The sequence below is a fragment of the Trichosurus vulpecula genome, chromosome 1 (assembly GCF_011100635.1).
Source record: "Trichosurus vulpecula isolate mTriVul1 chromosome 1, mTriVul1.pri, whole genome shotgun sequence".
Classification (NCBI taxonomy): domain Eukaryota; kingdom Metazoa; phylum Chordata; class Mammalia; order Diprotodontia; family Phalangeridae; genus Trichosurus; species Trichosurus vulpecula.
In genome coordinates, this window is record NC_050573.1 from 531358379 (window position 1) to 531383248 (window position 24870).

The 24870-nt window shown below is 41.6% G+C and overlaps 1 protein-coding gene across 1 annotated transcript in view; it reads left to right on the forward strand.

Moving 5' to 3' along the window:
* Window positions 1-24870, forward strand: part of MAD1L1 (mitotic arrest deficient 1 like 1) — an 882417-nt gene that overhangs the window by 578167 nt on the left and 279380 nt on the right. The window contains exon 16 of the mRNA XM_036741311.1: window positions 19234-19441. Coding sequence (XP_036597206.1) covers window positions 19234-19441 — 208 coding nt within the window. The remainder of the gene's footprint in view (window positions 1-19233; window positions 19442-24870) is intronic.

The window sequence follows — 24870 nt, forward strand, 5'->3', positions numbered from 1 at the left end:
TCTTTTCCCTTCCAATAGAATGTTAGCTCCTTAAAGGTAAGATTGTTTTATTTCTGTCTTTGTATCCCCAGTCTAGCACAGTGCCTGGCACTTAGTAAATGCTCCCTTGCATGTAAGAGAACAACAGTTTATGACCCATGCTAAATGTCAAATGGATGGTACAGTTATTCCCTGCTCTAGGAGGTTAGAGATTAGAAACATCTTTGTGTCCCCAAGGAGGTGGGATTTGAAAAATATGTGGGATTCACATAGGCAAAGAGGAGCTAGTGTAGCTAGAGGTGGAGGTGCTCAAAGCAACCTCAGGATGGTGCTGTGCCCAGTAGGATTTTCTGGGGGCTCCATAGGAAACTCAGTGGATACATTGAAATCAGCTTGTATGCCTTCTCCTCTCTCCGAGCTATACTTTTCTCCCAGAGGAGGAGTATTGATTTAGTTTTGATGCTGGGTGATTTATAAATATGCATGAGGATTTGAGGTTATTTAACTGTGCTTTTTAATTCGCCTTGCATTGCTGATTCTCTCTAGCGAGGTGGGGTTTTTTTTTTTGTTTTGTTTTGTTTTTTTGGGATTTTTTTTTTTGTATGCAGGGCAGGCACCAGAGTAGCAGCACTCTCCTTGCTTGCTGGGACCTTTCCAGTGTCTGTTAAGCCCAAGTCTGCAGCAATTTCACAGACACAAGGGAAAAGAAGAAGGGGCCAAAGACCTTCACTTTCCTTTAAGGGGGTAGATGAAGTCATAGCCCTTGGGAAGATAAGGAAAAGCTTCATTGGTTGGCAGGGGTAGAGGAAATTGAAATTTCATTTCATTGAGCAAAGAAGAAATATCATTAGCCATTTGAGATTACCTAGAAATTAAATGAAGCAGGAAATCCAAAAAGAGGAGAATAGCACCCCTACTCCACCCTTCTCCTAAGAGCTGAAAGAAAGAGGCTTCATGTTATGTTCTATTGAGAGAAATTAAATTCTTCAACTATCTCAGCTAGGATGTAGGGCCTGGGTTTCCTCCCCATTAAGATCTGCTACTCATCCTATTGCAATCAAAACCCTGCCACAGTGAGTGCTTGCTGACTAAACTTGGGAGCCCCGAGGTTGCCCCCAAAGGGTTCCTTGCTTGATTCCCTGGCACCTTTCTCACCTGCCCCCATTAAAAACAACATCCCTCTCCCCACCCAAATATGGAACCATATATTGGTGCTTCTTAGTTGTGTTCAATTGAATAGGCCTTTACTGAGCAGGCATTTACTAAAACCAGAATTTACTGACATGCTTATGTGCCCATCACAGTACTAGGTAGCCCTTGGAGATACAGAGACAAAACGGAGCCTGTCTCTGTCCTCAGGAAGCTTACTTGTTACTCTTAAGAGCTGGTCCACTTGGCTCCCTTGTCAGTAAGTGAACAGCTTGGATGACATTCCCTCTTTTGCTTCACTTAGAGGACAGACGGGATCCAGGAGGCAAACCCTCCTTCCTTATAGGATCTCAGTTTAAGAATTGCTTAACAGTCTGACATGCAGCATAAGTGTTTCATCAGCCACCTGGGACAGCCCAATCACCAGGGAGAGATCTGTCCATAAATTTCAAGCCCTGGTCCTCATGATTTCTGCCCCTCATTTCTTCCTCCCAGCCCTTACCTAGTTTTACTTACTACTTGTCGCATGTTTTTTAATACCCTTTAAAGCATGCTGACTAAAATTTCCTTGTGTTTAACAGTGTTCATTAAAAGAAAATGTCAGGTATTTTACTCCCTTGGAGAGTGAAATATTTTTGTTTAGTCAATAATTGCAGTAGCGCATCAAAGGAATGTTTGAAACAGGGTCTTTTTTTTTAAGATTCTTGTCAGTGTCTCAACAATTCCTTCAGCTGTGAATCAAACAAGACAACAAATTTTTAGCAGAAGATTATAGCCATTTTTCCCCTTTCTTCCTCAAAGCTGTCATCCTCCAACAGATTTCAGCAAAGTTTATAATACAGTCAGTCCAATCTGCTAGCCCTTTAATGCTACCAGCTTCCTCTGGGTAGCTTTCCTTCATGTTAGCTGATGGTCCATTTGCCTGTTCCTGATAGGATGTCTTAATCCCCTTCCTATCCAAAGGTAGGGGCTTGTATCTCTCTCAAGAACCCTTTGGGCCCCTTTCTCCTCCTGCAGTTTATATGACTCTCCACATTCCCAGGATGATCATAGGACTTCAGAACAAAATATTGTCTTAGTCCAACCTTCTTATTTGTAGATGAAGAAAAGGCACAGAAGAGTGCCTTTTCTCAGTCCCATTCTCCTTGACCAGAGTCTTTGTAGTCTTTGACACTGTTGATCACTCTCTCCTCCTTGATACTCTCTTCTGTCTAGGTTTTTGGGATACCACTCTGTCCTGGTTCTCCTTCTACCTATTCCTTCTCTGTCTCTTTTGCTAGATCCTCATCCAGATCATGCCCTATCATCTTAGGTGTCCCTCAGGCCTGGGTCCTCTTCTCCCTTTGTACTACTTCACTTGGTGATCTCATCAGCTCTCGTGGTGAATCTCAAATCTACCTTTCCTGCCAAAATTTCTCTGCTGACCTTCACTTTCTTAAAACTGCCTTTTACACATCTCAAATTATATCTTAAACTCAGTATGTCCAAAACTAAACTCATTATTCCCATTACCTCCCCAAACTGTCCCCTCCTTCCACCTTCCCTATTGCTGTAGAGGGCAACACCATCCTCCCAGTCCTTCATGCCTAGGAGTCATCCTGGATTCCTCACTCTCTCTCAGCCCTACCCTCCACCTCCATATACAACCTGTTGCCAAGGTCTGTCAATTTTGCCTTTGCAACATCTCTCCAATATGCCTCCTTTTCTCCTTTGATACTGCCACTTCTGTAGTGCAGACCCCCATCACCTCATGCCTAGACTATTGTAATAGTCCACTGGCAGGTCTTCCTGCCTCAAGTCTCTCTCCACTCTGATCCATCCTCCAGCAACCACTAAAGTGATTTTCCTAAGACCCAGGTCTGATCATGTCTCCTCCGTACTCAATAAATTCAATGTCTTCCTGTTCCTTCAGAAGCAAATAAAAAATTCTCTGTTTGGCATTTAAAGCCATGCCACTACATGTCCCCATCTCTGTCCCTTCTCCCCAGTTGCCTCCCTACAGCATTTAGATCAGCACCTCCTCTCCTAGGAAGGATGTGGTAGTCAATTGCCTATGGCTTCAGGCATCATTCCTTCTGACTTCCCTATCCAAAACACTCCTCCCTGGCCACCATTCCGCTATCTTATTGTCTTCTGGTATTAGATTGTAAGCTCCTTGAATTCAGGGATTTGTCTTTCTTCCTTTTATTTGTATACCCATTGCTTAGTAGTGTTTCACCAATGTTAATCCATTCACATACTTATGGAGACATTTCTTGCAAAGACTGAGCTTTTCTGCTATCTTTTACCCATCATTCCCCTTTAGTTCTGCATCCAACAGTTCATTTTAATAACTTTGAAATTTTACAAAGCATTTTCCTCCTATCACTCATTCCCTGCTTAGGTACTTGATGAGATAAATAAGACTAGTTCTCCTGCCCATATAGCTCTCCGCTTTTTAAAAGCCTTACACCTTTGTAGGGGGGAGATAAGTCACACACAAAAATAAATCCTATCTCCACTACTACATGTGTGACATTGGACATCACTTAAGCTTGCTTGGTCTTCAGTTTTTCATTTGTAAATTGAGAGAGTTGGCCTACGTGGTCTGAGATCCCTTCTAAGTCTGTGGATCTCATAATCCATGAACCACAGCCAAAGACTTGTTGGTGGTGGTCCTTCATTCTCCAGGGGACCAGTGACAGAAAGCACAAGGGTGATGTCTTGACTTACACATGAATTGAATTTAAGTGAGGCAAACCAGGAAGAAAGTAGGAGAGGCTTGTGGGCAGCCACAAAGTCCATTTTAGAAAACTCATGTATGTCACTTGCTCCCTTCTCCCTCATCCCGACTCCAAGCCTATTTATTCTCACTTTACACACAGTTATAAGAAGCTTGGGTATTTGGTTTCCCAGGCCATAGCAGATTTAGAGGTCTGTTAGAATAAGGGTTCTACAGGCAGGTACGTCAGCAGCAGTGAGAGAAAAGACAGCTAAAGTAGTATTTCTACTCCATAGCAGCCCATGGAGGTACACACCAGGCAAAGATCAATCACTCAGACAACCTGCCTTGATCTTGATGACTATTAGCTAAATCCTTCCTTGCACCCGGGTCCACAGACTCTCCCTCCTCTCTGGTTGCTCAGAAGGTCTGATTTTCTTCCTTTTTCCTTTTGAGAGCCAGTGAGCTTTCAGTATGCCAGCTCTAGTTCAGAGTCGTGGAAGACTCAGTCTCTTACCTGCTTAACATTTCTTTTTATCCTTGTATGTTAATCTGAGGGTAGCACTTTCTAGGGTATATTTAATTTAAACGTTAAACGTGTGGTTTAATGATTGCAAGTTGATTGCACATTTAAATAGAGAGCACCATTATTTTCCTTTTCATCTGTAGAAAATCATATAATGCCTCAGGCCTTCTAACCATCACCAATCTCCACCCCTCTCCCCCCATCCTCCCGCAGGGTAATGCCCTTGTTGTTTGTGCATTGTTCTTGTTGGAGTCGAAATTGTACTTCTAGTTCAAACATTTATATGTAAATAGAAGAGAGAAAAAGAAGAGATTTACTACAGTGTTCAGTACATTTCTCAACATGACAGCAGCATTTCTTCCTCAGTTTTTTGTTTTGGTTCCCAAGCATGCTCCTGGCAGAGGTTGGTATGAACAGGTGCACTGTGGTTGTCTCTCAGTTTATTGCCTTTGTTTCTTTTTGGCAATACCTTTTGGTAAATGATATCCCCCTTGGTGAGGAGAGGGTCTCTTGGCTCTCCCAGGCATGGTTATTTAACATAAGAATGGAAGTTGGATTTGGTGCTTATACTGTCAGTATCCCAGGGGATCTGTTTGGGTTGGTGTTTAATTTTGGTTCTGTTTTCGCTTCTTTTCCTTCATTTGGCTCTTTTAGTGGTTCCACAAAACCTGAAGAGGGCACATAGTTTCATATGAATATAAAGAAATTTCATTTTCACTAATTGAGTGACTCAGTTAAAGAGCCCGTGAGAGAAATTTACAATCCGAGAGTCTTCAAGTGAAACAATTGAGGAAATATCACTTAAGCCATTCTGTTAGTTAAACTTTTCCCAGGCCTTCCCAATGAATTTCTTGCCTTTTGCACAGACCTAGGAGACTTTGCTGATCAATCCCTAAGGAAAACCATGAGGCATCTCGGCAACCATTTGATATTAGACCATTTTATAACTAAGAAAAGAATTTGCTCTTTAGAGCATTAGAATTGGTTGTGCTTCCCCTTTGGTTTACAAACTACCTTCAGTGATGTAGTTCCTAACAGTCCCAATCTGTCTCATTGGTTAAGCTTTCCCATTAACAAATCAGTAGGAAAATAACCTCTTTAGCCTGGGATCAATGAGTATGTTTGGAACTTTACTGCTACTGGTGTGCATTTGGGAGAATGGACTATCTAGTTCAGAGCTCAATAGAAACTAAACTGGGAGGTAAGCCAATGCTACCTTCACTATCCCTTCAATCACATTCAAGATGATCTCAGTATAAGCAGTCAGCCATTTGACTGCAGGAAGACTGACTGGTTTTCATAAATTTAAACATTTTTCATAACGTCCTTGGATCAGAAAAGCAAAGACTTCCCATCATAAAAATAGTCTATAAGTTTAGGATACTAATCTATAGATTTACATCCAATTATCAGTATTTCAAGATGGCATCAGCAGTCCCTTCAGTCATCTGACCTGATTCTTCTATTTGGGCACACATACAAAAAAAGAGAAAATAGGATAAACTTGTCCTTAAAAATTGATTTAGGCCACCTGTGTACAGTTCTGTTCTGATTCCCTCCTAGGCTGGCCTACTTGGGAAGCTTTTAGTGCCATAGAGCTTTAGTCTAGGAAACTTGAGGGGCAGGAAAACTAACAGCAACTGGTACCTTTTATCTGGTGAAGGAAAAGAAGGTCCAAACCCCAGAGTATTTAGGGATGTAGTATGGGTCCTGGAGGTGAGGCCACTGGAGAGGGAAGAGAATTTGTAAACTCATGCATGAGTTCTTTGTGGTTTCTGTCAGGTTAAATAAGGCGAGCCAAAGAGAAATTTACAAAGACATTTGATGGTGAGCACTTATTATTTATATATTTCCTGACCCAAAAGGCACCCCCGAAATTAAACCTAGTTCGTGTAAACCCAGAACCTCAGTTCTGGCTTACAGGTCATCTCTGAGTAGGGCTTTCTCAGCCAGTGACTTTCTAGTATGTTTATGTTAGTATTTTGTTCTGTTACACTACCAACCAATTAATCAATAAACACTTACTAAGCCCCTACTATGTGCCAGGCACTGTGCTCAGCACTGGGGAAACAAAATGAGGCAGAAGACAGTCCCTGCTCTCAGGGAGCCTACAAACTAGTGAAAGAGACAAATGAATAGGAAATGATTAAGAGAGAAAAAGCCCTGGAATTAAGAGGGATTGGGAAAAGACTCCAGGTTCTCTGGGTTAGTAATGATTGCAGATGGGGCTCCATATTCATGGAACCATGAGTAGTACTGCTTTCACCACTATTATTGTCATAGAGCCATCAAGATCATCATTACTGTCCTTGAGATCTGATGGAATTCGGGGGTGAGTAGGAGATTGCACACCATTCTTTTCCTTGAAGATTTGGGCTGAAAGCTGATGAGCTGCTCATCAAAGCCTTTTGTTCTTGGCATTATGTCCATGAACTTAGCTGATGCAGCACACCAATTGTTTGGTTTTCCTTAGCACATTTTCATCTCTACTCCTATAGAGGAGCCCTGATAGCTTGAAAAGAAGGTACCCAGGGTGCCTCTTAGTATCTTTTTGCAGATATCTTTTTGCTACTTTAAGCACCAGGTTCTGTAGTTAGCATCACTCTTTTCAGGAGTGAATCATATGCTGTATTTTGTTGAGCGGCAACCACACCTGGCAGCAATCAGTGAAACCCTAGAGCATTCAGACTTTGTAGGTATCTGAACCATGAGAATTTCAAGGTCAGCAGAGTTCCTGTGGGAAAGAACCCCCAGAAAGCCATGTTGAAGGTCAGCACCACTGCAACACCGCCCCCCCCCCCATACTGAATTCTTATTACAATACCTCCTTGAGGCCCTGTTGCTGGTTGTAGCAGAATCTTCTGCAACTTCCACTTGTCCAAACTGTGGGTTTCAATAGTCTTTTTGGCACGGAAACTTGGTGCTGCCTCACCTGCATGGAATGGTATATATCTTCATGGCAGATATATTGGCTGGATAGAATGGTGAATTTTCATTTGTGGGAAGTTTTATCTGGATGTTTCTCTCCCTTGGTACAGTAGAGGCAGTTGGACCAAGAGTGAGAAGATCAAGGTTGTTCTCTTATTGGTTGGAGATGAGAGAGTGGATCCAGAGTTTATGGGATGGGTTCAGATCTGGTTCCACCAGGCATTACCTGTATGATTGAGGCTAAGTCATTTCACTCATCTGGGACTCAGTTTCCTTATATGTAAAAGGAACGAGATTAGACTGGGCCATATCAGAGTTTTCTTCCCTCACTAAATTGTATCTTCCTTTGATTAATTGCCAATGCGTCGGCATTGGGAGTCAGTGCTGACATCATAGACTCGGAAGTCTTTTAGATAGTTGTTACCCAAGGTGAGTAATGACACACGACTGGTTGCTAATAAAGTATGTTGATTTCACATATTTGTCCAGTACTGTGTTTCCTAGAGGAGACTAGGCTGTTTAAAGAAAGCCTCTAAAATGTAGTCCTTACTTGCCAAGTTCTTCAATAAGCCCTTTATTCCTCTCCAGGGTGAGATAAAACATGGTTAAATCTCACTGCTAATTAGGCCAAGGTTGAAGGTTTGATCCTTTTATAGACAAGTTCACTTTGCAGCAAGTCGGGGGTAAAGGGGACAGAAGCGGGATTGCTCCACAACCACGGATCATACCCTTAATGCTAAATTCTAGACTTATAAATGGTTCCAAGGGGGAGCCGTAGCAAACTGCTCCGAGTACATGCCCTTCCAATAACTTCTCCATAGCCTCGTCTTTGTATTTGCAGAATAGCATCTTTATAGGCAATTGTTGGCAACTGCTTACATAAAAGCAATATCCTTGCCAGTTATAGACAGTACGTGGTTATTCCCATTTTGCAAACCCCAAACTTTGTATATTTCCCCACTCTTCCTTCTTATCAGATACTTGAGACTTTTTTGCCTTTTTATGTCTATTCACTAATATTCAAAACAGCTTTAGCTCTGTCACTTGGGAGAGCCCAAGGGAATTTGGAAAAACAGCAAATAGCATAACTCAATAATAATAAAGTAGCTGAGATAGGCAAGCATTTATCGAGCCCTACGACGTGCCAGGCAGTGTGCTATACCTTGGAATCCAAAAGTAAAACAGAGCCAGGCCTCGGGGAGCTTATGCCCTTTGGGGGGACATTGGTATAGCGCTTTAAGATTTACAAAGCTATTTTATAGATATTACCTCACTCAATGCCCATAATCATTCTTTGAGATAGGTACTGTTTTACAGATGAGGAAACTGAGGCCCAGGGAGGTGAAGTGACTTGTACAAGGCCATTCGACTGGCCATTTCAAACCTAAAGGTTCCTGACTCAGAGTCCAGCTCCTTCTTGCTTTGCAGCCATTGCCTTTCTCATCTTTTTGTCTGTAGTTGAATCAGACCCTTATATTGCTGTGTCAAATAGAATGTTTGTTGATGTTGTTCTTTCAGATACTTTGTTGCAGTGAACTGCAGGGACCCGAGTTTATGCCTTGAGCTCCAACCCCGATTCCCCCAAAGAACTCTGATATGTGTGCCAGGAACAGCCATTGGCCAATGTGACTTGACTAATGGGTCTGACCCGTTGAATCTTGCTCCATTTTGAAAAGAGAAACCATTCTTCCTCATCTTTTCTCGGCTTCATAGGCACACATAGGACTAATAGGTGAAAGTCTCAGCGAGGCAGATTCTAACTAAATAGAAGGAAGATGTCATTCACACAGCTGCCCATCGATGGGGTCGAGCCATGCTGCCAAATCACGTCTTCACTAGAAATGCCCAAGCAGAAGTTGGCTCCCTGCCTATCTAGGTGTACCATACAGAAGATCCCTGCAGCTGGCATGAGTGTCGGGCAAATCAGTTATCTGGATCCCAGAACCCTCTCCCTGGGTAGCTTAGCAGTCCTTTTCTTCAAGGGAACGTATAACCCGATTGATAGCATTAATAAACTAGTGATCTAGGCTTAAAACACACATGAAATTTGAACTTCTGATCCCTGGACTAGATGACTTCTGAGGTCTCATGAAACTGATAAGTGCTTGTCATCCATTCAGAGGTTCCTCCAGTGTCTCATTTTGGCCTGGAGCTCTTGAAGGCTGTGCTAGAGGCTTACAAACTCTGCTAGGTCATGTCGAGATGGAAAGGTTTTAGATGTGGGACGGCAATGAAGTATACAACTGATACTCGAGGACCAACTGAGTCACATATGGAGAGGTTCAAAAATTTGAACTGTTGTCATGAATTTTTTTCCAGCCATTGCTACTCATAAAGAAAATCTACTGAAGCATGGGTGAGTTTTAAATAATAGAATTTAAGTGTTAGGATCAGTCACACTGAAGAAATAATAAATCCTTGTTGTGTCCTACTCTTTGTGACCCCATTTGGGGCTTTCTTGGCAGAGGTAAACAGAGTTAAAATGACTTGCCCAGGGTCACACAGCTAGTAAATGTCTGAGTCCACATTTAAACTCAGATCTTCCTAATTTCAGGCCTGGCGCTCTTATTTGCTGCTCCACCTAGCTACCCTCTCAGTACCGATAGTGCTTATAATTCAGCTTCTTAGAAGAATGATGCCATAGCAATTTGGCATGGTTTTTGAAATGGTTTAATCACTAGTTAAGTCAGCATCTAAATTCCCCATTAGCTGGCCCCGTAGGTTAGCTAAGTGTTAGTGGATAAGGGTAGCCTCCTTTCTTGCACCTGTCCTCTGCCCTAAGAGGACCTCTGTCAGTGAAATAGTCAGTATTTCATAGGTTTGGTGGTTGTTGGTAGCTATTTTGAGTGGATCTAGGATGGGAAAAGGGTTCTCGTGGAATCGGTAGTGCCTGAAGACTGGTAATCTGGATCAGAAAAAAAGGATATATGAATGACAGGGGACCGAACTGTACAGCTGAGTAGGCCCAGGGAGAATAACTAGCTCCTGGCTTGAAGGAAAAAAGTGTGATGCTTTTTCCTACCCAAGAAGGAAAAGGAGAGCCTATTGGTACTTTTCAGTGCACCCTCTCATGGGTTGAAGGTGTCACTACAGCCTTTCCTGCATTACCAGGCAGAGGGATGGTGCCAAGTCATCTTCTTGTTTAATGTTAGAGTTGTAAGTGACCTAAGAAATAATCAGGTTGTGTCTCTTCCTGAGAAACTGAACTCCAGGACGCTGTGTTCTAGGGACCAAGGTAGACCCTTCCCTAGCCAGTGGCAGTCCCAATTCAGGGTCTTGTTTAAAAATTTATTATTTGAAAACATGATGCTTAAAGATTAAGCCTGTCTTTCCCCAAAGTCTGAACATTAAATCACTGTTTCCTTTATGCCACCTAATAGCAGAGATGAATAAGGATTTCTAGAGTTTAATGGGGTTTTTCCCCCAGGTACATAAAACCAGGTGGATTTGACTAGAGTAATATGGTGTCTCTTGATCACGTTGAATTTTTTCAGAGGTTTCTGGCAAATCCACAAAGATGCAAGTGAATCCCCGCACAGCATTGCCAACCTTGTATTTAAAAGCAGGCAATGGAAAGGATGTGCTTTAGAAGAGAGAACACAGAAAAAAGTCAGAAGAGCATAGTTTTCCAACAGGGCCCAGTGGTTTTTGTTTTGTTTTTTTTTCCAAATGACGTGAATTAGAAAAGAAAATGGGAATGAGCAAAATAATGTTTGCAGATCAAATTGATCTGAAAAGAGGAAAGTGTCTCTAATCTCTAACAGGGTACATTTGTCTTCAGAGTGAGAACAAATGCTCTGTTCTACTTCTGCTCTCTGTCTGGGAATCCTGATTCCCAGCAGTTTGAATGCACCAAGTAAATGCCATCAGGATAGTAGGTTGAATTGTAGGTAGGTTGGACAGGGGGCTGTTTGATCATCTCCATATCAGAATGTTGTTAAATATAATTAGGAGGCATTGAAGTCTAGTACCTTGGGCTGCAGTGGGGATGCCTTACAAAGACATCTCTTAGCAAGACCCCTGTCTCCTTGGTGCTCCACTTTTCTCCACTACAGTTCTGAAGCAGAATATAGAAAAAGTTCATTGAGCCCAGGTCACACAGCTCATATGTGGAACTGAAACGCAGAGAGGCTAATTGTGTTTCCCAAGCTCACTTCCCTTTCCTGGGCCTCAGTTTCTTCATTTTTAAGATGAAAGGGTCCATTTTAGCTTTGATTGTGGAGCCAAAGTCATTAGGCTCATGCTCTTTCTACTGCTGTATCATTCAACTTTGCAGCGAGTGCAGTGACTTGGAGTTGCTTGGACTAAGCATCCTGCAAGGTGATCCAAAGAGCATTTGTCATTTGCGGTCTAATTCTTTTTTTTTCTGAGATAAAGAATGTATGAGGACAGTAGTCATAACTGTGAAATGATCTAGCTTCTATAGCAAGGAGAAAGAAAGAAAAATCATAGGCTCTTAGAATGTTAGAGCTAAAAGGTCCCTTCCAACATTCTCTCTGTCTGTTGTCATCGCCATATTTTACAGATGAGGACGCTAAGTCTCAGAGAAGTTCAGATCAATTTGCCTGGTACACAACTACAGCGTGCCAGAGCTGGGGCAGGAACCTGGTATTGATTATCATTAAGTATTGAGTACCACACAGTGCTCTTTGAGGAACAGAATAAAAGACAGAAAGAATAAAAAATGAAAGAGCACGTAGATAAAGCATATTAAATTCTGCCTGTTGTCCCAGGATCGTTTCTCCTGACTGTTCCAGACAAATGGTTGGAAAGGGATATGGTAGTGTTTGCATTTACTGAATATCTGGAGCTCTACTTTTGGGAGGTTTTTGAAAGGCTTTCCTGTAACTCAACTACACTGATTAAAAAACTTAATCTGAGCACCACTAGAGGGCACAAAATAGTCACAAGGCCTTTAACCTTTCCCTTTTTCTTTTTCTCTCTTTGAAGAATTTGTTGGGAAGAAGGGAAGGTTAAAAGGGGGAAGGGGGACCCGGGGCTTGGAAAAGGATACATACAAAATTCCGGCATTTCTGCTGCCTTTGGGAGTTTAAAGCAAACAGCTAGTGGAGTTTGAAAATGCTGTCACCAATTTCTTTGAATGTCTCACAGGCCTTCTTGGCTGGTATCAATTTGAACACCTCAGGCTATGTTCATGGAGCCCTCCCCAGTAGAGCAGAACAAGGAGGCCAAGGAGCTCTGGCCAGCAGGCCCTGTTGCTGTCTAGCCAGCACGCTAGCAATGTTACATGCCAGTAGTGGCAGTGGTTGGGCACCCACACACACCCACACACACCCACACCCACACCCACACCCACACACACACACACACACACACACACACACAGTTTCAGTCTCTTTCCTATGATGCAGACAGATTCTGCCTTCATAGTGATAGCCTGAGACAAAGCAGGAGGCTGCATTTTCTGATAGAAAGAGCTCTAAGTCAAATAAGAAGGGCTTTGTTCTGGTCCCAGATGTGGCACTAACTGGGGAAGCCACCTTCTCTGGCCTCATCCTCCTAATTCATGGGTTTGGGGTGAGGATAAAACATTCCTCTTGGCTAGCATTATTTTTATTATTATGCATCTACTCACTACTGTCAAATAAAAGAGACTTTATTAGTATCATCCAAAAATCCTCCACAATTTGAATCCAACTTTCTCAAACTTATTCCATACTATTCCCCTTCATGCCCTCGATATTACAACCAGGCTGATGCCTTTTGATCTTGACCTGCCTTCAGGCCTGTGTATCTAGTGTTCCCTCTGGAATTATCTCCCCCAATCTTTGCTTGTTGCAATCTTTCCCTTCAGTCAAGTCTCTCCTCAGGTGTTACCTCATCTCCTGAAATCTTCCCTGATCTGCCCCAGTTACAAGTGGCTTCTTGACCACCCTTTCTCTGCTTGAACCTTTCCTACGCACTTACCATATGGCATCTTGTAGTAATTTGAGTTTGTCCTCCCTCCTGCTGGATTCTAAGCTCCTTGAAGAACTGTGTATTTATTTTATGCATTGATTATATTTAGGTATCTGTTAAGAAGTTAGCTCCTCCTCCCTCTGCCCCCAGTGAAATGTAAGCTCTTTGAAGGCAGGGACTGTCTCAGATTTGTATTTGTATTGCCAGTACTTAATATACTACCTGGTATATATTAGATGCTTGTTAATTGATTGCTTGAATTGAATGGAAGAAATATAGATTGTTGTCTGTGTACTGGCTCAGAGGATGATTGTTCTTGTGGGTAATTTGACTTTAGGGCTCTGGGAAGGTTTAGTTTGAGAATACATCGGATGGGTCACAGGGTCTGAGCAAGCATTTTCATAAACTGTGTTAATAAGTAAACTAGAATATGACAAGAAATACCATCTCCCTTCCTCTGCCCGTCATGTTTCATCGGTCCATTTACCATGCCAGGATTTTCAGCTTTCAAAACAGCCCAAGTTGCTTATAAGTTCATATCCTTTTTATTGAGCATGAACAAAATTCAATATACCCTAGCATTTGGTTAGATCCAGGCTCTCTCTAAAATGTCTAGACAGTTATTCGTGTCCCAGAGCATCTTTTTTTATAGCAACTGTTTGAGAAGAGAGCCAGGCTTTAGAGTTTGGTAGTCATAATTCTACAAATATGTCTATACACAGAGTAAATTTGTATCCTCCTTAATCTATTGAAGCCCCATGGCTAATGCCATCCTTGAGCTCCCTGTTTTTGAAGGAAGTTACTTATGTCTGGGGAACTGGCCCATTCCGAGGACTGTGCGCAGGTCGTAGGGGCTGAACAAGAGGCCTGTGAGCACATGCAGGACCCTGACAGACAAGGGTGATGTTCTCTCTCTTTGAGGGCAATAATAATCAGGCACACCGGGATTTGCCTGACTGGTTTTGTGTTCTGTGCACAAAATGCCTCCTAGAGAAAAATGTTCCATCTGAATTTGCGCTTCAGGGAAGTATCCAATCTAGCTCACCAATGACCCCCATGACTGGTATCATTCTGGCCTCCTGAGCCTGTAGGAATAAATTAACTCTGCCACGTACGTCTTTGAAAGGATGGACTGCGCATGAATTTATCATAAAGTGCTCAGCAATTTAGAACTCATTCACTAGCATTTCACTGCTTCCCACCTGAGGCTTAGGGACTCATCCAATTTTATTTACAGGTGGTTTTTTTTCAAACTGAGAATATTATGGTAGTGCTCCATTTTCCAGAGGACTAACTCCTAAGAATCTATATTACTCGATCAACAAATTTTTATTGAACAGCTACGATGTAAAAGACCCCGTGAAGAGGAAATAACAAAAAATTTAATTCGTAGTTAATACTCTATAGGAGCTCATCCTCTAGTAGAGGGAGATAGTACTGGCATAAAAAGTTAACAGTACAGGACACAAATTACAACTTAATAGGGTGACGTAAGAACTGTCACACACAGTCAGTCAGTTAACTGGCATTATCAAACATCGCAGCCAGGCACTGTGCTAAACACTGGGCGTACAAAGAAAGGCAAAAGATAGTCCCTGTCCTTAAGGATGTTACAGTCTGATGAGGGAGACAGCATACAAACCACACTATGCAGACAAGACACAGTCAGGATAATCTAGAGATCTCAACAGTGGGAAGGACCTAGTTAGCTTTCAGAGGGATGGGGAAAGACTTCTCGCAGAAGGCCTCTTTAGCTAAGACCTGAAGGAAGCCAGGGAAGCCAGGAGATGCAGATGAAGAGAGAAAGAGATGTTTCAGCTCGGTGGGATTATCAGTGAAAATACCCAGAGCCAGAAGCTAGAGTGTGTGAGGAATAGCAAGGAGTATGTGGAAGGGTGTGAGTTGTAAGAAGATTGGAAAGATAAGGTCATAAAGGGCTCTGAACACCAAACAGGAGCTTTTGTACCTGATCCTGGATGTGATTGGGAGGCACTGAATTTTATTGAATTGGGTGGGAGCCAGGGGGACATGCTCAGACTTAAACTTTAGGAAGATAACTTTGGCAGCTGAGTGGAGGAGAGACTAGAGTAGAGAGAAAGTTGAGGCAGGCAAGATCTATCAGCAGGCTATTTCACTGGTCCAGTAAGAGGCAGTGAGGGCCTGCACCAGCATGGTAACAGTGTCAGAAGAGAGAAATGGGCTTATAAAAGAAATATGAAAAAGTTAGAAAGGCTAGGACTTGACAAATAAATCTGAAAATTATCAGCATAGAGATGAGAGTTGAATCTATGGCAGCTAATGAGGTCACCAAATGAAATAGTATAACAAGAGAATAGATAAGGATCCAGGACTGAGCCTTGGTTAATGGGAGTGACCTGGATGAAGATCTAGCAAAGGAGTCTAAGAAGAAATGATCGGACAAGGAGGAGGAAAACAATGTCACAATAATCCAGAAGGAAGAGAATATCAAGGAGAAGAGGCTGACTACCGGTATCAATGGCTGCAGAGAAGTGAAGGATTCAGTTTTGAGAAAATGCCGTTAGATTTGGCAATTACGAAATCATCGATAATTTTGGAGAGAGCCGGTCCAATTCATTGATGAGATCAGCAACTAGACTGCAGAGAGTTGAGAGGAGAATAAGGGGAAAGGAAGTAGACAACAATTATACACAGCCTTCTGAAAGAGCTTAACTTTAAAAAAAAACAGAGACAGAGACACAAGAGAGAAGAGACATGCGGAGAAAACATGTAGGATGCCAGCTAACAGGGATGGATAGATCAGGTGAGGTTTTTGAGGATGGGGGAGAGATGGATATATTTGTAGACATCAGGGAAGTGTCCAGTAGACAAAGAAAGATTGAAAATAAGTGAGAGAACAGGAGTGATATAGGGGGCAGTTCTGCTGGAGAGGACGGAATGGAATGGGTAAGCATGTGCATCTACAAGGCTACCTCTTCAAGTGAACCAGGGATGAAGGAAGAGAAAATGAGGACATCTTAGTGATGTAAAGTGAAGAAGAGAGAAGAAGAAAGAGCTCTTAGTGAATGGCCTCAATTTTTTTCCGGTGAAATGTGAGACAAGGTTCTCAGCTGAAAGTGGGTTGAGGGTGAGGGAAGTTTGAGGAGGGATGAAAAGGCCTGGAAATTCCACTGTGGGGAATGGGTTAGTGAGTCAATTACAGAGGTGTAAAAGGAATACTTTGGCACAGTAAGGGCCCAGTTGATGTTAAGTAACATCCATTTTTAGTAGACCCAGTCAACAGTATTTCATGACTTTTTCCAGGTTTGTTCTGTAGCATTTGAGTGGGTGCTGAGGCAGTAGATGGTGGAGTCATCCAGAGCTGAGGCTTGCAGGGTGAGATCTTCAGGAACATGAAGGGGTAAGGGACTTGAGAGAGGAGGACAGTGTAAAGTGCAACTGGTTCTTCAAGGTTTCAGGATGTTGAAGGGAGGAGATTGTAGCCAGAACAGGGGTGATGGCCTGGGAAAGACCTGAGGGGTAGAAGGATAAGGCAGGGGGTAAGAGGGAGTAGTGAGGGTAAAAAACAGATTTGGGGGTTGAAAGGCAGAGGGAGAGGCACAATGGCAAAATATTGTTTTCAGATAAGGAATTTCAGAGTTCATGAACATGAAAGCGGTGTGCAGGGGTGATATATGACAATATTGAGAGTATGACCATCTCTGTATGTAGGTGAGGTAAGGTTGTGGAGGTAATAGGAAACTAATAAGCTGAAGAACTAGGAGGTGAGGGTGTTTGCAAGTATATCATGATATAGGCTGAAGTCCCTTAATATGAAGGAAGGAATTGGGGAAGAGAGAAAGCTTGAGCCAGACCCTGAACTCACTGAGGAAAGGAGAAGAGTGTTCTGGAGGTCAGCAGACAACAGGCACTGAAATCTTGATTGGGCAATAAATGTGAATTACATGTATGAATATCAAAGGAAAAGAGTTTACTTAGTGATGGCTGTAGAGGAAGAGACTGAAAGTGGCACAGGAGAGCAAGTATTTCAACTCTCTCAGCAAGGCCAGTGGGGGTAGAGAAGGTATGAGTGAAAGTGTAATCAGTGCTAGAAAGGCTGGAGAGAGGGAGTGCTCAAAAAGTGAAGACAGTGTGTAGTCAGTGAATAATGCAGAAAATAAGTACTCTAGAAATTAATAGGATGGTGAGATCACTACATGCTGCAAGTATGCTGGATAGGATTCATCAAAGAAGAGACATTTTGATTGAATCTTGAACAAGACAGTTAGTATATAAATAGGCAGAGAAAAGAAAGGGGCCTCAGTTATCCAGAATACCAACTCTCAGTATTGTCTTGACAACTTCTGAGATTCCTTCCAGGTCCAACTCTTTGATTTTATGATCATGCAGAATATAGCTAAGAAGACAAGCATAAGGTAAATGAGAAATGGCCGTCACAAAAGCTGTAATCTTTACTCAATGTGAGGGGATGCCCAAGAGCCATCCTGACTCAGAGCTGTGGATAAAATTAAACTTCCAATTTAACAAGCTTGGTTATTTCTCAGCTAGTACATATTGGAAGGGAGCGATAGTTTTGCTAGAGTAACTTACAGCCTTGGGGTCTTACCTGATTCTGAATTTCCCTTGTCTTCTGCTGTAATAAAATCTGCTCTAGAGATTCTCAGGATTACCCCCAACATGAAATAGTCCCCAAATCCAGTGCTTCTATAGTTCTTGTGTTTACTTTTTATACATTCTTCTTCTTCCTGCTCTTTAGTAAGGAAGTGTATAACACATTTCAGAAAGATTTTTTATCAAAATAATTAATATTAAAAAGTTTTAGTACCTCATAGCTTCAGTTATTTCAGCAGTTCACTTATACAGAAGAACATGTTTTCTAATGATGATTCTCTTAACTTGTCTAGAAATGAAGTAATAGCATAAGCCAAATAAAGGTGTCCTGACCAAGATCTTTTTGTAATTTGATGCTCTAACCAACACGTACACATCATTTTCTCCCTCCTGTTCTATGCAGCTTACCTCGGTGTCCTGACCCCTTGTAGGACATCCTTCATGGCCTAAGGCCACTCTGGCCATTCTACCTGATTCATCATTCTTCTGTGCCCCACCTGCCATGCTCTTGGATCACCTAGTTTCTTTTGCCTGTACCACCACCAACCCATGCTTCTGACCACATGGAATTCCTGCCCCATGTTGGTCCTGTGGGTAGCCAAGAAAACCAGAGCAACTGCGTTTTGTCTGTAGTTCCTCATCTTGCCACTGGCCCTGTTTGTACTGCAACTCACATTCTGTCTGCTGAAACATCAAGGATAGACCTGGCTATTCTGGGCAGGCTGCAATAGATAACTAATCTAAAAGAGGGCCTTGCCTCTTACCAGGCCCCAGCAACAAGCTCTGTCCGAGCAAGGGATACCACATCCCCACCCTATTCCTATCCTGCAAGCCCCTGGCCGCAAACTCTGTCCAGTCCTGAAGTCCCCCATACTCACCTCACCTCCTGTCTAAATTGAAACCTGTAGAAGTTTTGTCTCTTTCGGGAGTCTCAGTCTCTGTGGGTGGGACTCCCTTGCTGGCAAACTGAGTAAACCTTTCTTGGTTCTTAAATTTCAGGTTTGGTGTTTGTTCTGGTTCTGGTTCTGTTTTGTTCTAGCACTGACAATTTGACGCACACTCCCTACTGCTCAGCACTATGTTATTGTGTGTCCGGTGCTCTCTCAGCTCTGTTGGCTTCCCCTCAAGGCATACTTCCTCCATTTCTCCTCCCTTCTCTTACCTCATCCAAATTCTTGCTAACCACTCAACCTCTTTATTAGAAAGGATTTCCCACTTATAACATGTTACTGTAAAACATTTCCTCTTTTAACGTTTATCATGTTAAAACATTTAACATTGTACAGGCAGAACTAGTTATGTTTTTGTGGGGCTAATTGATGAATTTAGTCTGGGTTTGCTTGTTTGAGATCTATCGATTCTCTTTTAATTTTATAACTGTAAGCTTCAGGTATATAAGTTGGCACTGGTGACACCCAGGATCACTCTGTTCCTCTTCCAGGGTCACTATGACCAGAGCAAAACAAAAGTGCTCCACTTGAGTATGAACCCAACCAGCCTTGCTAAAGAACGCCTCAAGATGGAGCAGCAGCAGCTGCAGGAGGAGTGCCAGCAACTCCACGAGATGGTCCGGGTCCTAGAAGGAGGGGGCTCTATTACCAACAAATCAGAAGTGGCTGGATGCCTGCAGCCTTCACAGGAGATTTCAGGTACTTCCCTCAGTAGTATCTCTGCTGACTCTATGGCACCAAAACCATTTGGCCTTTGTTCTGAGAGAAGGGGGGAAGGAGAAAGTGGCAAGACCTCATGGGTGTTGGCTCAAGAATATTAAAGCTAGAAACCTTGAAAGGGCTGGGGTCCAAGGTGAAGAAGACTATAATGAAACCTGATGGCAAATAGACTTTTCCCTAAATTGTAACAGAACACATACTGGCCTAGAGGGAGTTGTGATTGACCATGTAGTATGAACAACAGCCTGAAAAAGGTGATATTTTCCTTATGGGGTTGAGCAAACAGGTTTAGGCATCGAGGTCCAGCAGATAAGGAATAACTCAGGCAACTAGTAGAGAAACAAGTGGCTGAAGTCTTTTCAGACCCCCTTAAAACAAATTAATATCGTTTATCAGTTTATATGTGCCCCATTAATCACGACTAAATCCAATACTCCATGAAAATAGAGAACATATTTCATTTTCCCAAGAACATTTTACAGAATCTAGGAGAATCCCTTGCAGTTGATTATGTCAATGATTCAGTAACAGAAAAGGGAAAGAAAGAGTTACCATTTTAATAGAGTAATGGTGGGGTCAGTGCCTCTCATGCACATTCTCCAATTCTGTAAATCAAGGTAACAATCTCTGGAACGTGTGACTTGTCACCTCACACACAGAGGGGTGGCCAGCTAGAGTTGATTCACACCCCCCAAACCTGGGAGATTTTTACAATTGCAAGTTCTGCCCTGAGAACATCCACTTTGCAGCTGCAGAGAAAAACAGATCAATCAACAGGAAGGAAGGAAAGGACTCTGGGAATCAGACTGTCCCTATGCCAATATGCACAGCCAGCGCCTTTGGCGGAGGGTACTTTGGGACGCTGTTTGTTTCTGCTTCTGGCATTGCCTCTAGCTGACCCCCAGCTGCAGCGTGGGGGTGCCCAAGGAGGAGCCCTCATTTCTGAGAGAAGAGCTCCAAGGAAACATCAGGAGTGTTCTGAAACGAGAAGAAAGACTTTTCTTTAGAGCTTTTGGTAGTATTTTCTTTCTAGTCATTTCATTTCCTTGCTCTGCCCTGCCTTCCCCATTGTAAGAGGGGACATATGGAAGACAAGAAGGTTTCTTTGGAGAATTGTCAGTTTGATTCTCCTCCCCCTCCTCCTTGCCCCTTCCTCCCCGCACAATAATAATACCTTTTGCTTGTGTGGAACATTATACTTTGCAAAGTAATTTCACATCTATTTAACTCATTTAATCTTCACAACATATATGTGAATTTGGTAGTGAATGGTGGAGATGAATAGAGTCCAAAGAATTGGAAGAGACTTTAGAGATCGGCTCATTCTAGTCCAAGCTTCCTCTTAATGCAGGGATCCCCTGTACAGTATTCACGATAGCCTCAACTTGGACATGTAAAGCAACTGAAGCTCACTTCTTTGTGAGACAACCTGTTATATTATCAGCTTTAATTGTTAGAAAGTTCCTCCTTACATTAAGTTCAATTCTGCCTCCTTTTAGTTTTTTTAGTTAAATTTTTAATAGGCAAGTATTTATATTTTTCCCCCTTCCGCCAACCTCTTTTTATTAGAAAAAAAGGAAAAAAAAAAACAGCAAGACCCTTTTTAGCAGGTAGTCATTCAAGCAAAGGAAGTTTTCACCTTGGCCCTGTCCAAAAAATGTGCATCTCATTCTTCATTTTGAGTCTACCACTATTCTGTCGAGGAGTGGGTAATATGTTTCATCCTTTTTCCTTGGGGGTAGGGGGAGGAAAAAGAATACGCATTTCTGTGGCACCTACTATGTGCTAAGTACTTTACAATTATTGCCTCATGTGACCCTCACTGCAACCCTGAGAGGTAGTTGTTGTTATTAGTCCCATTTTACAGATGAGGAAACTGAGGCAGGCAGCAGTTGAGAAATAGCTAGTAACCCAGTTTGACTAGAACATAGTTTGTGAAAGGTGTTAGTAAGAAATAACGCTGGAAAGTAGTTGGACTCTAGACTGTGGAGGGTAAAGGTTGTTATTGTTGTTCAGTTGTTTCAGTTGCGTCTGACTCTTCATGACCCTTTTCATGATTTTCTTGGCAAAGATACTGAGTGGTTTGCCATTTCTTCTCCCGGTCATTTTGCATATGAGGAAACTGAAGCAAACAGGTTAAGTGACTTGCTCAGGTTCACATGACTGCTCAGGGTCTGAGACCAGATTTGAACTCAGGAAAATGAGTCTTCCTGACTCCAGAATAGATTGTATCAGTAATGAAAACGATAGAAGTCATATTGTTGCATCAATAGATGCAGAAGAAACTTTTGACAAATTACAGGGTCCATTTCTAAGCACAGTAATTGACACGTAGAAGGCACTTACTAAAAAATTGTTAATTGCTTGGGTCTTTTTGTTAAAAATAATAATAAACATAGTAATAAATGGATTTTTTATAGTATGGCAAATAATATATATTGAAAACTATGGCTTGCATTTTCTATCAAGAATAAATGTGAGATGCCTTTATGACAAGCATGAATGCCAGTGGCCACCACTACTGTTTGGTGTGATATAGTTCTAGAAGTGCTTTTTATAGGAATGAAATGAGAAAAAGAAATAGAGTAAGTATATGCAAAAAGGAAACAAAACTATTACTTTTTAACAGATGAATAATGGTTTATTTAGAGAACCCTAGAGTCAAGTAAAATTAATTAAACAATAGCTTCAGTAAGGTAGCTGTATATTATGTAAGCCCACAAAACCATCATCAACCTTTCTACATATTACCAACAAAACCCAGCAGGAAGAGTTAGGGAAAAAATCCCATTGAAATTAACTGCAGAATATATAAAATATCTGTGAGTCCAACTACCAAGACACACACAAAAGATAATATGAATATAACCATAAAATATTCTTTACTGAAATAAAGATAAACCTAAATAATTGGAGAGATATTCATTGTGTATGGTTGGGCTGTGCCAGTATAGTAAAAAGAACAATATTACTTAAGCTAATTAATAAATTCAGTGCTGTGCTGATAAATTACCAAAAGCTTGCTTTACTGAACAAAAAAGTAATGATAATAAAATTCATCTGGAATCAATTATAGGTAAAGACTCTAAAATGAAATAATGGAGAAAAAAAGTGGGAAGAATGGTGGGCTCTTTAAGTGGCATATGCCGGTAATTCCCAACTACTGGGAGACTGAAGCTTAATTGCCTTAAGCTTGAGAGTTCTGAGCTACAATATGCCAAGCCAATTGGTTGTCTGTACTAAGTCCAGCACAGTATGGTGAGCCCCCAAAAGCAGATGGCCACCAGGCTGTCTGAGGACATTTTTGATCAAAAATAGCATTAGTTAAAGCTCTCATGCCAACCAGCAGGGAGTTTGGGCCCATGAGTAGTCATTATACTTCTAGCCTGGATGAAATGGGGAGATCTTGTGTCAAAAAAAAGAGGAGGAAGAGAGCCAGCTTAGCAGAACAAGATCTCAAAATATACTACAAAGCAGTAATTATTAAAACTATTTGCTACTGGTTAAAAAAATGGAAAAGCTGATCACTAGAACAGATTAGGCTGACAAGACCCACAAGCAAATAAAGCATAGTGCTTGAGGAACCTAGGGATTCCAATTACTGAAAAAGGGACTTATCCTTGAACAAAAACTTGAAACCAGTCTGACAGAAATTAGGCTTAGACCAACACTCACACCACTACAGTAAGTTTCAAATGACTACAAGGCCTACGTGTAAAAGAAGAGGCCACAAATTAATTCCTGGAGCAAGGAAGGTGATAACTTTTACAACCATGGATAGAAGAGTTCTTGATCAAACATAAAACAGAGAAGACTGACAAAAAAAATGGACAATTTTGATTGCAGAAAATTGAAATGTCTCTGCACAAATAAAATCAAGGTAGCTTAAATTATAAAGAAACAATTAACTGCAGTGGGAGGCTGGAAATCTATGTAGCACGTTTCTCTGTTCAGCAGAGTTCTGATAGCTAAACTATATAGGGGCTTGATTCAAACACCTAAGAAGAATAGCCATTATCCAAAAGCTAAATGATCAGAAGAGATGAATAAGATGTTTTCAAAAGAAGAAAAGCAAACTATCTACAATAATATGAAAAAGTTCCAACTCAATACTAATAATAAGAGAAATATGAACTTTTAAAGCTCTAAGGCTTCCTCTCATGTCCATTAGATTTGGAAAGAGGACCAAAAAAATTACAGCTGTTTGAAAGCTTGTATGAAAACAAGCACATTCCTACACTGTTGGTAGAGCTGGAATGCAGTTTGGTACTATACACAAAAAGGCCCTATGCTGTGCATACTCTTTGCCCCATCAGTACCACTGCCAAGCTTGCACTTCAAAAAGATCAGAAAAGGAGGGCAAGGATCCACACGTACAAATATATTGTTTGTTGTAGCTGAAAACTGGAAACACGTGGGTGTCCATCAGCGGGGAAAGGCTAAACAAATTATGGTATGTGAATATAAGGGAAGGTTAGTGTATCATAAGAAATGACAGAAGGAACAGATTCAATGAGACCTGGAAGAATTTGTACAAACTGATTCAGAGTAAAGTGTGGAGAGCCAAGAAAACAATTTATACGGTGACTACAACACTGTAAAGAAAAACAGCTTTGAAAGGTTTCAGAACTATCATCAATGCCATGACAAATTTGCCAGAAAACTGATGACTAATCATGCTTCCCAACTTTCTGATGGTGATGAACTATAGGTACAGAATGAGGCTTGCACATTCAGCCAGGGCCAATGTGTAGATTGTTTTTCATGATTATATTTATTACAGTGTAGGGCTTTTGTTTTTCTTTAGGGCATAGTGATAATGATACTAAAGAAAAGAACAGGCATGAATCTTTTTTTTTTTTTAAAGTAAAAAGAAGATGGCTGCAGGGAGTTGAGAAGGCAACAGACTGTCAGAGCGATGTTGAAATTACAAAATACCATTTTTAATTTAAGCTATTAAAAAAGCAAACTATACATAATGGGAAAAGACTATGCATGAGAAGCTCATAATAAAAATGAACATTTATTGTTTTTAAAGATACTGTAATAACTGTAATCCAAATGAGAGGTTATAAGGGTCCCAATTAAGATGGTCATTATGCGAGCAGAGTTAAGAGGATAGCCATGAGAGATGGCATTGCAGTGGCATGTGTCTTTCTTGTCCTCTCTTCCTGTCTAAGTCCCACCCATTCTTGAAGTTCTGGCTCAAGTTTCACTTTCTCCTTGAAGCCTTCTCTGACTAATACATTATGAAAGAGTTTCATATACTTGGCAGTTGAAGGAACTGTACAGGTGGTAAAGGGGTAGGGGTGGGGGCGGGGAGGGGGGGAGCGTTCTATCTGACTTCAAACATATGGAAAGCTGCCATGTACAAGAAAGCACAGACGTATTCTTTGTGGCTCCAGAAG